The sequence below is a fragment of the Tasmannia lanceolata genome, unplaced genomic scaffold (assembly GCF_043159265.1).
Source record: "Tasmannia lanceolata isolate RefF3 unplaced genomic scaffold, GAP_Taslan_0.1 ptg000007l, whole genome shotgun sequence".
NCBI classification, from domain to species: Eukaryota; Viridiplantae; Streptophyta; class Magnoliopsida; order Canellales; family Winteraceae; genus Tasmannia; species Tasmannia lanceolata.
The window spans coordinates 1162479-1175952 of NW_027518684.1; the positions used below are offsets into that span (position 1 = coordinate 1162479).

The following is a 13474-nucleotide window of genomic DNA, read 5'->3' on the forward strand; positions in this document are numbered from 1 at the left end:
TCATACTGAATTTATTTTTTATTTTATTTTATTTTGGTCAAACTTTATTGTGAAATGTGATATTTACATTATCCAATAATATATTGCACTGATTTTTACAGTTGCTCCATTTTCAAACCATTTCCACAGTAATTATGAAGCTGTTTACAAGGAAAATTGACGGCATTTGTATTACATCATACATGTATAATTTGCTCTTCTTTCGCTTTTCAAGTTTTGGAAGGCAAAAAACAACAAAAAAAACCCTTAAACCTACATCTAAGAGACATGTCAGGTGTACTTACAAGTGCAAATTAATTAGGCCACACTTTCCTAAGCCCCCATATCCAATTGTCAATCCAAGATCAATGTAATAATGTCTGGTTAGTCTGTCATAGGAGCAAATAGACACTCAACTCCTTTACTTTGTTCAGATGTTTTGAACTTCACTTGATGCATTCCCTTCTTCGCTCATCTACGTAAACAGGGGATACAAAATTCAGAATATAGTCAGGTAAATACAAGGCGAAAAGAAATTAAAGTGCAGGATGTGTCTGTAACTGCAAAACCAAGTGAACTAAACAAAGATCAATAAGAAACAACCACAACTTACATCTACAGTTTAATAAAGTCAAGAATATAACCAAAATGGAAATCCTGACTATAGTGACGGTCACCGGTTGAGCCTATGCCTCAATTGGACAGTGCTCTAGGTCGATTGTTTAACCCCAACTTACCTACCAAAAGAGAAACAAAATAGTGCTGACTGCCAAAGCTGACTTGAAGTTAATTAGTGCGTGTTGAGCCCCCTCGACGCAGCGAGGATGATGGCAATGCGTTGGGCGTGTGTTGAGCCCCGCTCGACGTGGCGAGAATGTAAAGCCGAAGATATCAACAAGGGCGCGCGATGAGGACGTAAAGCCGTAGAGATCAACTCAGCCAGGCCGTTGCAATGACGGGCGGCGATGATGTATCGCCAAGAAGATCAACTCAGCCGGGCTGTTGCCAGGCGAGCGGTGAGGATGTAACGCCGAAGAGATCAACTCAACCGGGCCGTTGCAAGGGCGCGCGATGAGGATGTGAAGCCGAAGAGATCAACTCAGCCAGGCCGTTGCAAGGATGTGCGGTGAGGATGTATCACCGAGAAGATCAACTCAACCGGGCCGTTGCAAGGGCGCACGACGAGGATGTAACGCTGAAGAGATCAACTCAACCAGGTCATTGCAAGGGCGAGCAACAAGGATGTAACGCTAAAGAGATCAACTTAACCGGGCCGTTGCAAGGGCGCGCAGTGAGGATGTAACGTAGGAACTCCATTGTGTAGGATGAGCGCCGGTAAGGAGCTGAGAAGCCGGATATGAGACACTTTTGGTGACGACTATATGATTTGTAGGGGCGTCAAGGGACGTCGAGTTACATGTTGGCATTTGGGGATGTCGTAGAGCGAGCGAGCGCACATTACGGTTGGCCGCGGGATTGCGCTGTTGGGAGTGAGGCAAGCAGAGGTGCTAAGTTCTTTTTTAATGGCAAGAACCATAGCGTTTTGTGACTCATTGGTAAATCGACTTTGATGAGACCAGTATGTTAAAAACTAGTGCGCATGAAGAAGAATCACGGAATGTAAATGTGGAGGAAAAACATGAGACAACACACTTTGACATTAATGATTCAGAACTATCCGATAATGGGAAGGAGAGTACAGAGTCTTCCAGGGAACAATCATCTTGCAACGGTCATGAGCAGCCAGAAACGCCACATAACATAGCAATGTCAGAGCCAAAGCGAAATATTAAGCAACAAGCCAAGTATGATTTTGACAATTTTGTTTCCTTTGCTTTATTTACTGCTAGTGAAGAACCTTACTATTTTCAGGATGTTATGAGTAGCGAGGATAGCCACAGTGGGTTATGACTATGACAGATGAGATGGAGTTGCTCTATTGAAACCATACTTAGGATCTTGTGAAGCATTCCAAGAGGGAAGAAGGCAGTCGACTGCAAGTAGATGTAAAGGAAGAAAGTGGATATAAAGGAAGCATGATGCATCTTTTGATATGGGCAGAGACAGGTACAAGGCCCATCTAGTCACAAAGGGGGACGACCAGAAAGAGGGCGTTGAATAAAATGAGATATTCTCACTTGGGATAAAGCACATCTCGATCTATGTATTGTTGAGTCTGGTCACTAGGCATAATCTAGAGCTAGACCAAATGGATGTTAAAACGGTGTTCCTTCATGATGACTTAGAGGAGCAAAATTATATAGAACAGCTAGAGAGAATTGTTGAAAAAGGCAAATATAATAATTTGTGTCTACTAAAGCGGTCTCTCTAAGGGTTGAGAAGTAGTTACCTACGCAATAATATCTTTAGACCAGATGGATGTTAAAACGGTGTTCCTTCATGGTGACTTAGAGGAGCAAAATTACATAGAACAGCTAGAGAGAATTGTTGAAAAAGGCAAATATAATAATTTGTGTATACTAAAGCGGTCTCTCAAGGGTTGAGAAGTAGTTACCTAGGAAATAATATCTGCGGTTTGAAATCTTTATAACAAGAAATGGGTACAAACGCAGTAGCTTCGATGTTGTATTTATTATCGTGCTCTTGATGACACCTCATACATATATAACAAGAAATGGGTACAAACGCAGTAGCTTCGATGTTGTATTTATTATCGTGCTCTTGATGACACCTCATACATATATTTGCTACTATATGTCGATGCATGTTGATGATATGCTAGCTGTTGCTAACAGCCTAACACTATGTAAGAAGTCGATAGGCTAAAATCTATGTGAAGCCACGAATTCGACACGAAGGACTTAGGTGCTACTAACAAGGTCCTTGGGATGGAAATTAAGCGAAAAAAGATAAATGGAATGCTTTGGCATTAACGGGCCAAGTACATTGAACCGGTTACAACATGAAAAATGCAAAACTAATTAGGCACTCCTTTGGCAAGCCACTTCAAACTGGGTAAGAATTTATGCTCATCTACTGATGAGGAATGGGCAGGTATGTCTAGCAACCCTTATGCTAATGCTATTTGTTGTCTAATGCATTCTATGGTATGCACGAGACCAGATATGACACATGCTCGGTGTAGTAAATAGATACATGGCGAATACGGGTAACGAGTATTTGAATGCAATGAAGTGGATTCCTAGATACTTACGTGTCACTGCAAGTTTTGGCTTGGTCTATGGCATAGACAAAATTGAAGAAGGGTTGATACGCTATGTAGATTCAGACTATGTAGGAGACTTGGATGAGAGGTGATCAACTATAGACTATGGGTTCATATCACCAGGTGACCCTATTTCTTGGAAGGCTTTGCTCGGGTCTACGATTGCCACTGTCGTAGAGGCTATATAGATTCATACTATGTAGGAGATTTGGATGAGAGGGGATCAATTATAGATTATGGGCTCATATTACCAAGTGGCCCTATTTCTTGGAAGGCTTCGCTTCGGTCTATGATTGCCATGTCTACGACAGTCGTAGAGTACATGGTGGCAAGTGAAGCTGCCAAGGAGGCTATTTGATTGGCTGGATTGGTTTGTGATATGAGGCTGAAGTAGGGAGAAGTCATGTTGCACTGTGACAATCAAAGTGCTATGCATTTGGCGAAGAATGGAGCGTATCATACTGGGACGAAACATATTCATGTGAGACATCACAAGATAAGAGAATGGGTGGAGAATGGAAGTATTCACTTGAAGAAAATACGTAAAGATGATGTAACGGACTTGTTGACTAAGTCACTTACAATAACAAAGTTCAAGCATTGCTTAGACTTGGTCAATATCAACATATGTTGAGGATTGCTGGAGCGCCCCCTAGAATGTGGTGGACAACTCATGTGCAGGAGGTGCGGAGCTGTGTTCTAGTGAGTACACCAGTGTTTGCAGAGTTCAAACAAAGGTGGAAATTGTTGTGCAGATGTCTTGTATTATAACAAGTGATTGATCACCCTATCGGACTAAGGTGCGCGAAGCCCCAAACGAAAATTAAATTTTCGGTTCTGCGCTAAAGGGTATTTCGCTATGATTTGGCCGACACTTCAAATTTATTGCCGACTCACGTGTCCTGTCGTGTCCACACGTGTCGACACTCCTTTGGACACTTTTACTTGTATTGCTGGAAGCGTTAGACTTAATGTGGGGTGTGGACATGTTTTTGTACCGTGTCAAGTGTGACATTATGTTTTTTATTGAATATTGTGTTTACCTCATTTAGACAACTTGTATCCATGTTGAAAATGGACACACGATTCCATATCCACAATTCATGATCACATATACTTTCTATTTTAGCCGTGTCCCCGTTTCTAAAGTTTGGGGGTTTGCCGTTGTTAGAATAAGCCTATAGTCTATGGGCAGTTTGGTCATTGTACTTCTCCTTTCATTATTATTAATAAATGAGTGAGGGGGAGATGCCCAACTCACTTTCCTGATATATCCTATGCCGTTGGGGTAGTTAGCCAGTACATGACCTCTCCTCGCATATCTCATTGGAACGCAGTGGTTCAAATTCTCAAGTATCTGAAGGGTGCTCCAGGGAAATTATTACTATTCAAACAGCATGGTCATACATGGATTGAGGGGTTCTCATATGTTGATTGGGCTGGATCTCCTGCTGATAGGAGATTGACTACCGGGTATTGTACCTTTGTTGGAGGTAACCTGGTTTCGTGGAAAAGTAAGAAACAGGATGTCATTGCGAAATCGAGTGCAGAGGCAGAATATAGCACCATGGCGCATACTACGACTGAGATTATTTGGTTGAGGGCACTCTTAACTGAGATTGGTATTGGGTTTCCCTCTCCTTCACAGTTATATTGTGATAACAGGGCAGCCATCTATATTGTGATAAATCCTGTCTTTCATGAGAGAACTAAACATATCGAAGTCGACTATCATTTCATTCGTCAGAGGATTCAGAAAGGGGAGATACGTGCTGTACAGTTGGTAGATATATTCACAAAATCATTGAATAAATCCAAGCTGAGCGATATATGTAACAAGCTAGGAATGTATGCTTTATACATTCCAGCTTGAGGGGGAGTGTTAGAATAAGCCTATAAGTCTATGGGCAGTTTGGTCATTGTACTTCTCTTTTCATTATTATTAATAAATGAGTAAGGGGGAGATGCCCAACTCACTTTCTCTGTCTCTAATTTCTCTTGCAACAGCCGTGTCTGACACTCCGTGTCCATGTCGACACGCAACACTCGTGTCCGTGTCCACAAATCATAGGTATTTCGACAATTCCTTGACGTAATGCTATTAATATATGGACCACGTATTAGGGTTACGATGAGTAAGGTTCTCTGCGTTTCCTTTTTTGGTGGGTATCTGTGTGTTTTCTGGGCCGAGAAGAAATGAGAATTTTGTAACACTGACAGAAATAGTGAAACTTTTTTCCTGTAGAAGTAGGCACATTGCCAAACCACGTAAATCTTATGTTCTTACTTCATGTGTTTATGTTTCTAGCATCTCATCTTATTACTTGTTGCACATAGAGTTTGATCTACTATGAGATATTAGAGATCTCTCGTTTTTCAACACTTTTCTTTAATACTATTCTCATTTTTAATACTATTCTTGTCTTTTCTAAAAAAGATATGAAAGAGGAAAGAAGTGATTCAATAGATAGAAGCCAGTAGTGAAGTAAGCAAGATAACAAATTAACAACTATGATGCTATAGTGTAATTGTATGCCGAGTACTCTGTTACTAGAAATAGAGAAGAGGCAAATCACCATTGATTTCTGGAACGTTGTCACTAGCCTCATGTACTGATTACGTGCTTCTGGGTAACGAACCATGGATTGCACCCTTGCTAGAGCTTTCTCTACACTCGACTCTTTCTGTTTACGGCCAACACGCAAGAAGTCATATTCATCCGTCTCCCCGATCACCAGTTCCACATTTCCAATTGTTTTGTCAGCCCGAAAGCCTCGCAGTCCAGTTCCTTTCCGCCTCCAGCGCAATATGGCCTTTTCAACTATACCAACGGACCAGACAACCTTTTTGTACTGCTTACGTACTTGATGTCCCCTCACATGTGCCTGAAGGAAAACTGGTTAGCAGATTGAAATGAAAGTACATCACTTAACATTCAATTTTAGGACAATGATTACCATTCAAAAAAACATTTTAGGACAATGATAGACATGTATAAAAACTGAAAATTAAGAAATTGCTGCTCTTTTCAACAGAACAAAATTGGCCGAGCAGTGCTCATACAAAATATTTTTTTAAAAACAATGATTTTTTAAACAAATTACTAAAAAAGGGTGGATGATAACTTACTTCATCTGGCACAAAAACAGCATTTCTAAAAGAGTAAAGGGTTCCTGCGCTCGAGTGCAAAAACATGGGTGGGGCCACATTGTTGGGGGGATCCAAATCATTCATTTGTGGGGCCCTTTCATGGATAGGGTGTCCACCAAAAATCAGCTCCATTGGATCACCATAGGGTGTCCATTTGTGGGGTGAAAAATGGGCAGATTAGTGGACAAACAGTATCTGTCCATTTTCACCCGCACAAATGGACACCCTATGGTGATCCAATGAAGCTGATTTTTGGTACACACCCCATCCATGATGGGGCCTTTCAAATGAATGCTTAGGATCCCCCCAACAATGTGGCCCCACCCATCTTTCCAGCACTAGAGCACAGAAAAGCTATCTACGCTCGCGCGCAGGAACCCTTTTCTCTTTCTAAAATGAAAGTATCACTAATAGAGGCAATCACACAGAGTTAGTAGTTGCCTTATCAAATTGTCAGATGCCACTACATGGTAGAAGATAATATTGTACGCAAACCAGAGCAAAATAACACAAACAAAACTATAGTCAATCAGAGCACAGAACAAATTCAAAAAAAGCTGGGATCCATGAGAAACTATCGTTAGTTAATAAAACATGTAATATGAATCTGAAAAGATCCACAGAGCAAAACACACGTGGTTTGGAATAAAGACACCTGATACTTGCAGTTTCAATTAAAAAAATAAAGCTACCACTAGTTTGAATCAGCAGTCCAGCTTAATAATTTGCTTTGGAATAGTTCAATTTTTATATTGTGATTGCTGCAGCGCCATAGAATATGGAAATATTGACCAATATTAGGACTCCATTGAGTCACAAGAAAAAACTTTAATGTTAAATACCAGGCAATAGCCGGCACTCTTTGAACAGCCCACAAATCCATCTTAATCTTGGATGAGTCTGTTTCAACTTTCACCTGTAACCTTTGGTGGGTTTATATATCTTTTGAGAATTGCTTACAGTGAATAAGAAAAGGAACACGGGCGATGGGAGGTTTATCATTTCAATTGAGTTAACTAAAGAACACACATATTTAAAGCCAGAGCCACAGATTCCAGAGCTTTCATCACTACAATGATAGAAAACTTGCAGTACAAACTCATTGGAACCCACATTATTGTGACAGAAATCATATGACCAGGATTATTATGGAAACAATCAGTGCCATAACCATTAAAAGAAACTTGCAATAACAAATTGCAAGCCATAGAAGATAAACCACGAATACAAAAAAACTCTGTGGCCGCAAAGGTACAACTGGTACCCAGTACATCTATATCATGGATACATGGGTCCAACATCAGTACCATGCAAATCAAATCTATAGATAATAAAGTCTTCAGTTAACTCCTGTAGATTATGTTTTATTTTTCAATCTAAAATGATCTTCATATAGACCCTTTTCAGATCAACTATAACACAAATGATATTGCCTTTTACAAGATGATGAGCAAGAGGTAAAAATTCCAGAATTTCAAATTCACAAAATAATTCTAGAGAACAAATTTGACCAGCCATGGAACAATTTATAAGGAATATTATTTACTAATATAATAAAAAAAATTCAACATTGTACCTGAATTTTCACAATTCGGTTGCGAATCTTTAGATATTCCTTTCGTCCCTTCCAACCGCGATATTTTTGTTGGATTCTAAGTGCAGCAGTATGCAAAGAATCACTGAAGTGACCTACCTTTTGAGACTTGTTCAGAGAAGCAAGTGCAATAAGTCCACTTGGAATTTCAGAATGTTCATTATTGCTTGTTGTTAACTGTCTCTGGAGGAAGGATTTAGCTCGGATGGCAGCTTGAATGCGGGCAGCTGCTTGAGCAGAATTCCTCACGGCAGCAAGGGACCCTCTCAAAGATAGCCTATCTTCTGTGTCTCCTTCAAGGGAGGTAATTCTTTGCCCCTCCACAGTCTCAATAGCCTTTTCAGCAGCAAGAGTTGCAGAAACACTGTCCATAACACTTTCCTGAATCGTCAATGACGAGAGGTGACTAGTCAAATCTGCTTCAGCCAAGTACCCAGCAATCCCTTTGTGTCCTCTGCTTGAGGCTAAATCTGCAGCTGTTCGTCCTTGAGGAAATTTTGATGTTGGATCCTCCACTGCACCAGGAGCTACACCCAATTTAACCAGTGTAGCAACTGTTTCCTCTCTGAACAAAAATGTTTATGACAATTAGCATATTGGACGAGGGTTATTGCAACCTTGCAATCAGCTGTTTAGAAAGCAATGTGAATTCTAACATATATATTATTGTTATTGATGACAAGAGACACCTTTAGTAGAAAAGGAAAAGTTAGAAAGCATAAAATGCATACAGAATTGGATCAAGCACTGCCCTTGACAGAAAAACAACGGATGTGTATGATGTAAATCCTAAAACAGAAAGAGATAGATTTTATAACCAAAGGTGTGAATGATAAGCAAGAGAAAATTCAAATTTGATACCATGGTGACAGGGATGAATAGGCGTAGAAACGTCCTGAGCTGGACATGGCCACCTATAATTGAATTCACCCCGAAGTAGGCAACTAAAAGCTTCACAAAATGCAATACATACCTGCCAAAATATGCAGCCCAGTGAAGAGCTGTCCTGCCATGTGCATCTCTGAAACTTGGAACGACACCAGCAACAACTATAGGATGCATTGCCCATTCATACCCAAGAGCAGCTGTCAAATGGATAACTCCTTGGCCTTCATCATCCAAAATATTTGGTCCTTTGCCTTCTTCGTGAGCTTTGCAATCTAGCCAGTTGTACAATTTATCCTTCAACATTTTTTGAACCAATGCTTCTTTAGGATTGTCACAATTGCCAACAAAGGCCTTAATCTTGACCCACCCACTCTCATCATCACTTCCCGTTGGAAGTATTTTATTCTTTAGGGTGCATTTCTCACATTTCTCTACGGAACAATCCAACTTCTTCCTATCCACTCCCAAGAATAACATCTTTGCTAAGCGTATCTGAAGATGTAGTTCAGTTTCAAATTTAACACCTATCGAGGATGTGATCCCAGATGGCTTCGCACGATACTCAAATTCACGGACCTCACTGCATGCAAGCCTATTACTGCGAGTAATATAGAATGGAATCCGTCCCGGAGCATGCGCAGGAGCTTGACACCGAAGGGCATTAGCTGTCAAAACTTCAGCTGAAACCTCAACTTCGCCAAACATGCAACACCATTTAGTGCTATGAGGGTGCTTTATACCTCCCAGAAAGTTACCAGAGATTAAAACCTAAATAAACAGTCATCAGTTTCATGCAAGTATGATATGATTAAGAAAAACTTGGTTATCAACTTCTCATTTAGTGAGTGATATGATGTAGTGAGCATGTGGAGGTGCATTTTTTCTGTGGCTTTGTATAAAGCTGTTGAGTGTAAAATGCATACCTTTGTTTCAACACCAGAATAGGCCCAATCTGGTGAGAAATCAAGAATGCTAAAGAGCTGCTCTTGGGAAAGGGAAGGGCCCAGTGAGTCAACATCCAACTGCATATGAAGTGATAAGCTGGAGACTTCTTTGTCGTCGTTCTGACCATCGAGTGTACTCCAGTAATTAGCAGAATCAGAAGCCATCAGCGAGTCATCACAGTCCCCACCAATTTCTTTGTTCATCCATCTTCCAAAGCTGTCAAGTTTCTTCAATCCCTCTTGTTCATCATTATCTAAACTACTTTCTAGATCATTCTTTACTGTCTTTGAAACTTCATGTTCAAATCGTAAAGACTGGTCATTCGCATTAACATCCAAATGAGATCCACGGTTGTTTTGAACTTGATCCACCAAACATAACTTGTTCTCATATGACACCTGATGCATATCATCTGCAGCATTCATTCTTTGATTATGACTGTGAAAATAATCTACATGCTCAACATTTTCCACTTTCCAATGTCCCTGCAGGATAAGAAGTAACGCTCAGAGCTTGCGTGTACAGTGAGCAAAAAAAAAAAACTCATGTTGTAGACAAAACAAGTAGAGAAAATGTAATAAGCGAAGCAATTGCGCGTCTATGCATAAATGCATTTCAGTTTATCCCTATCATTATATGCAGTCTTTCAAACTTCGGTCACACCTAATGCAACAACCTAATGCAACAAGCGAAGCAAATGTGCATGTATGCATACATGCAGTTTATCCCTTACCTTTAGGTCACACCTAATACAACATTATTCAGTTCTGAAATGATAATTATCCAATCCTGCTCAATAAGTCTCTAATCATGTCAGTTTACGTAAGTGATGCAGAGGGCACCATTTTAACCATGGGGGAGGAACAGTAGCAGCCCTTTTTTTTCATTTTTTGGGTTTTAGTGGATTAAAATGGTGGGGACCATCAACTAAAGCCATAATTTAGATCATGTCAGTCAGTCTTAATATATTGTGGCGGGGACCATCGCCTTAAGTTCTTAAAAAAAAATCGTGAATCGTAGGATTGCAACAAAAGTGCAGGCCTTTTCAATGGCAATTGGGTACTCCAAGCACAGTAACAAAAGCATTTATCCATGGATAATCATATAAGTCATTAGTGGGAAATATGATGCGAAGAGCAAATTACCTGAACCAATTTTTGGGCATCCCCCACAACTGTTTGCACATGTGTATCAGAAAGCACATTATATCCAATATCCAATGTAGAGTCAGTTTGTTTTCCACTTATAACATCTGCAGTATTAGGCTGCTCCAAGGAAATCTTCTGCTTGTGCATGCTAGTCACATTTCTGTTTGAGCTCAGAACATCCGACCACATAGGTAAGCCAGCAGATGGACTAAAATTCATTCCACCAAATAGACCTGCACCAAAGTGTTTTCTAGATAAATCATTAAAATCCGGAAGCACAGAATATATTAGTCATATCTTCATAAGGTTGGAGCATAACATTCTCCAACTATGATATACAGAATAACAGAAACAACATTGTAATTGGTAAAAAACTAAATATTGGAATGTGGCATTGTTTCTTATCTTTGCGAACAGCCTTGAATCAATGTTATTATAGAAATAATTTTAGAAGCTATTTACAGGGAAGAAGATTCATTGTATACTACCAGCTTCTTGTGAGGCTCCACAATCTGCCTGATAGCCCTCGTTAGCTATAAGATTCAGAGGCACAACTTGGTTTGCATAGAAAGGATTGACGGATCCAATATTCACCCCTGTGGCATCTGACGATCCCCTTGCGTGACGTTGAAGTGTGGTACCTCTACATCCCAACACATGTTTATCTGCCCTATCATTACCATGTAAAAAAGTATGAACCCCTGAAGAAGAGGTGGCAAGAGAAGATGGCCCGGAGTCCACATCTTCAAATTCAGAAGATGGTGTTCGTCCATTCCAGTCAGTTGTACTTGGGCTTGATTCATAAAATGTCCGAGCTGCAACAGAGTGAGAGTTTGCGGGAGAATTTGCCTGTGCAGAGCAAGCTGCTGAACTATGTTGAGCACTTCCACTGTGATTCTGTGTCCCCGGATCTGCATTTAACAAACGGGAGATGCCGGACCTGTTCCCCTGGAGATAAGTAAAGTCAGTACTACAAAAAATACATTAACTATCACACAACTACCATTGGATAGTAAGCAAAAAAACAGGGGAGTAAGAACATAAAATCCTTAAGAGCAGCTGACGTTTTACATTTACAAGCAAACATGAATTTTACTCACAAAAATGAATTTAGCTCCTTTCAATACATTCAAGGGAAAAAATCAGAAAGGAAAGACAGAGGACACATGCAATCAGAAATTCAACATCCTGGTCAATGGTTGGCAAATAATTGACTATAAACCACAACCAAGTTCCATAAAAACGAATACTCCTTTTTCTATCACTCAGCTTATTAATCAGAATGTATTCCACAGATAATAGACTATTGCGTTTTGCATGTGCTGAAAACAGCAATTACATTCACCAGTTAGGACCTCCAAAGAAAACAGATAATCCGGAACCCCAAAGAGTTTCAAACAATGCCGTGACTTTATCATTTTTATAAACTCATGTAATTTTTCCCTATAAAGTGATATGCAAGACCTGACATGTGCCACAAAAAGTGAACAGTATACCTCTTCCAAACAGGTTCACTACATTCTGGTTTGAAGATATTTGGCAGTGGCACTACCTAAAGATTCAACCATTGAAACAATGCTGTTCCTTTTCTTTAATGGAACATCATTTCATATTTGTCACGACCTGAAGATTCAAAAATTAAAAGAATCTCTTTCCTTTTCTTTGATGCAACATCATTTCATTAGGATTTCATTAATCATTTGATTTCTAACAGTGATTTCGGAGACTACACACCACTTTCTTGCCAAAAAAAAGAAAAAGAAAAATTGAAAGAGCAAACATTATAAAAATAAAGTACCAAGAATTACCTCTTTCACCTCTCTGTAATGCACAAGAACAATGTGCTCTAACTGCCTGAAAATAATAACAAAAGGACAAATGGATAAGTATCTCACGTCCAAACATTAAGACGGGTCATCCACAAAACAAGGATTTTCTTTTTCCTTTCTGTAGACATGAAGAAATTATTGCAAGACAGTCATCCATAAAACAAGGTGCTATAAAAACATAGAAAGTGAAAATATGATGCCATGGAATACAGAACCTTGTATTATGGCAGAAATGAAAATGGATGCATTCCTAGAAATTTTAAATGCTTTAATAAATAAGACACGCATGAAAGGCCTGCTTTCTCTAACAGAAAAGTTAAAAATAATGTGTTATGGTGTCTTATCATGGGGCCCATCATCACTAATGACATATTTTGTAATTGTTATCTTTGAACCACCTATACTAAAGCTACGGGATTCATGGGGCTTACTTTTCAACGCCCTAAAATTTCCCTTCAAGTGCTTGAAGGCTCAACAGGAGACCGAAGACATCTCCCAAAACAGCACGAGACAAAAAGAAAGAAAACCAAACATAAAGGTAGTCAAAACACCTTAACCAAACGGACCTCCACACATGCCTAGCAACAATCTCAACCCTGACGCAAATCATAAATCTTCTCCAAATAGTCTGCAAACCTACAAGGGAAGCTCTTACCTTTCAGCCACCCAATGATGTTAAGGGAGTCTCCCTCAACAACAACATGATCAAGCTTCTCCAGATGGATGCAACGAGTAACGAAGGGTTGAGCAAGAA

At 39.8% G+C, this 13474-nt stretch overlaps 1 protein-coding gene across 1 annotated transcript in view; it reads right to left on the bottom strand.

Annotated features, from left to right (window-relative positions):
• The window catches only part of LOC143881347 (calmodulin-binding transcription activator 2-like), a 28040-nt gene continuing 14566 nt past the window's right edge, over nucleotides 1–13474 (bottom strand). The window contains exons 5-12 of the mRNA XM_077384364.1: nucleotides 12700–12745; nucleotides 11380–11839; nucleotides 10889–11124; nucleotides 9722–10228; nucleotides 8884–9566; nucleotides 7893–8475; nucleotides 5743–6051; nucleotides 1–454 (exon numbers count right to left, since the gene is read on the bottom strand). Coding sequence (XP_077240479.1) covers nucleotides 410–454; nucleotides 5743–6051; nucleotides 7893–8475; nucleotides 8884–9566; nucleotides 9722–10228; nucleotides 10889–11124; nucleotides 11380–11839; nucleotides 12700–12745 — 2869 coding nt within the window. The 3' untranslated portion in view covers nucleotides 1–409. The remainder of the gene's footprint in view (nucleotides 455–5742; nucleotides 6052–7892; nucleotides 8476–8883; nucleotides 9567–9721; nucleotides 10229–10888; nucleotides 11125–11379; nucleotides 11840–12699; nucleotides 12746–13474) is intronic.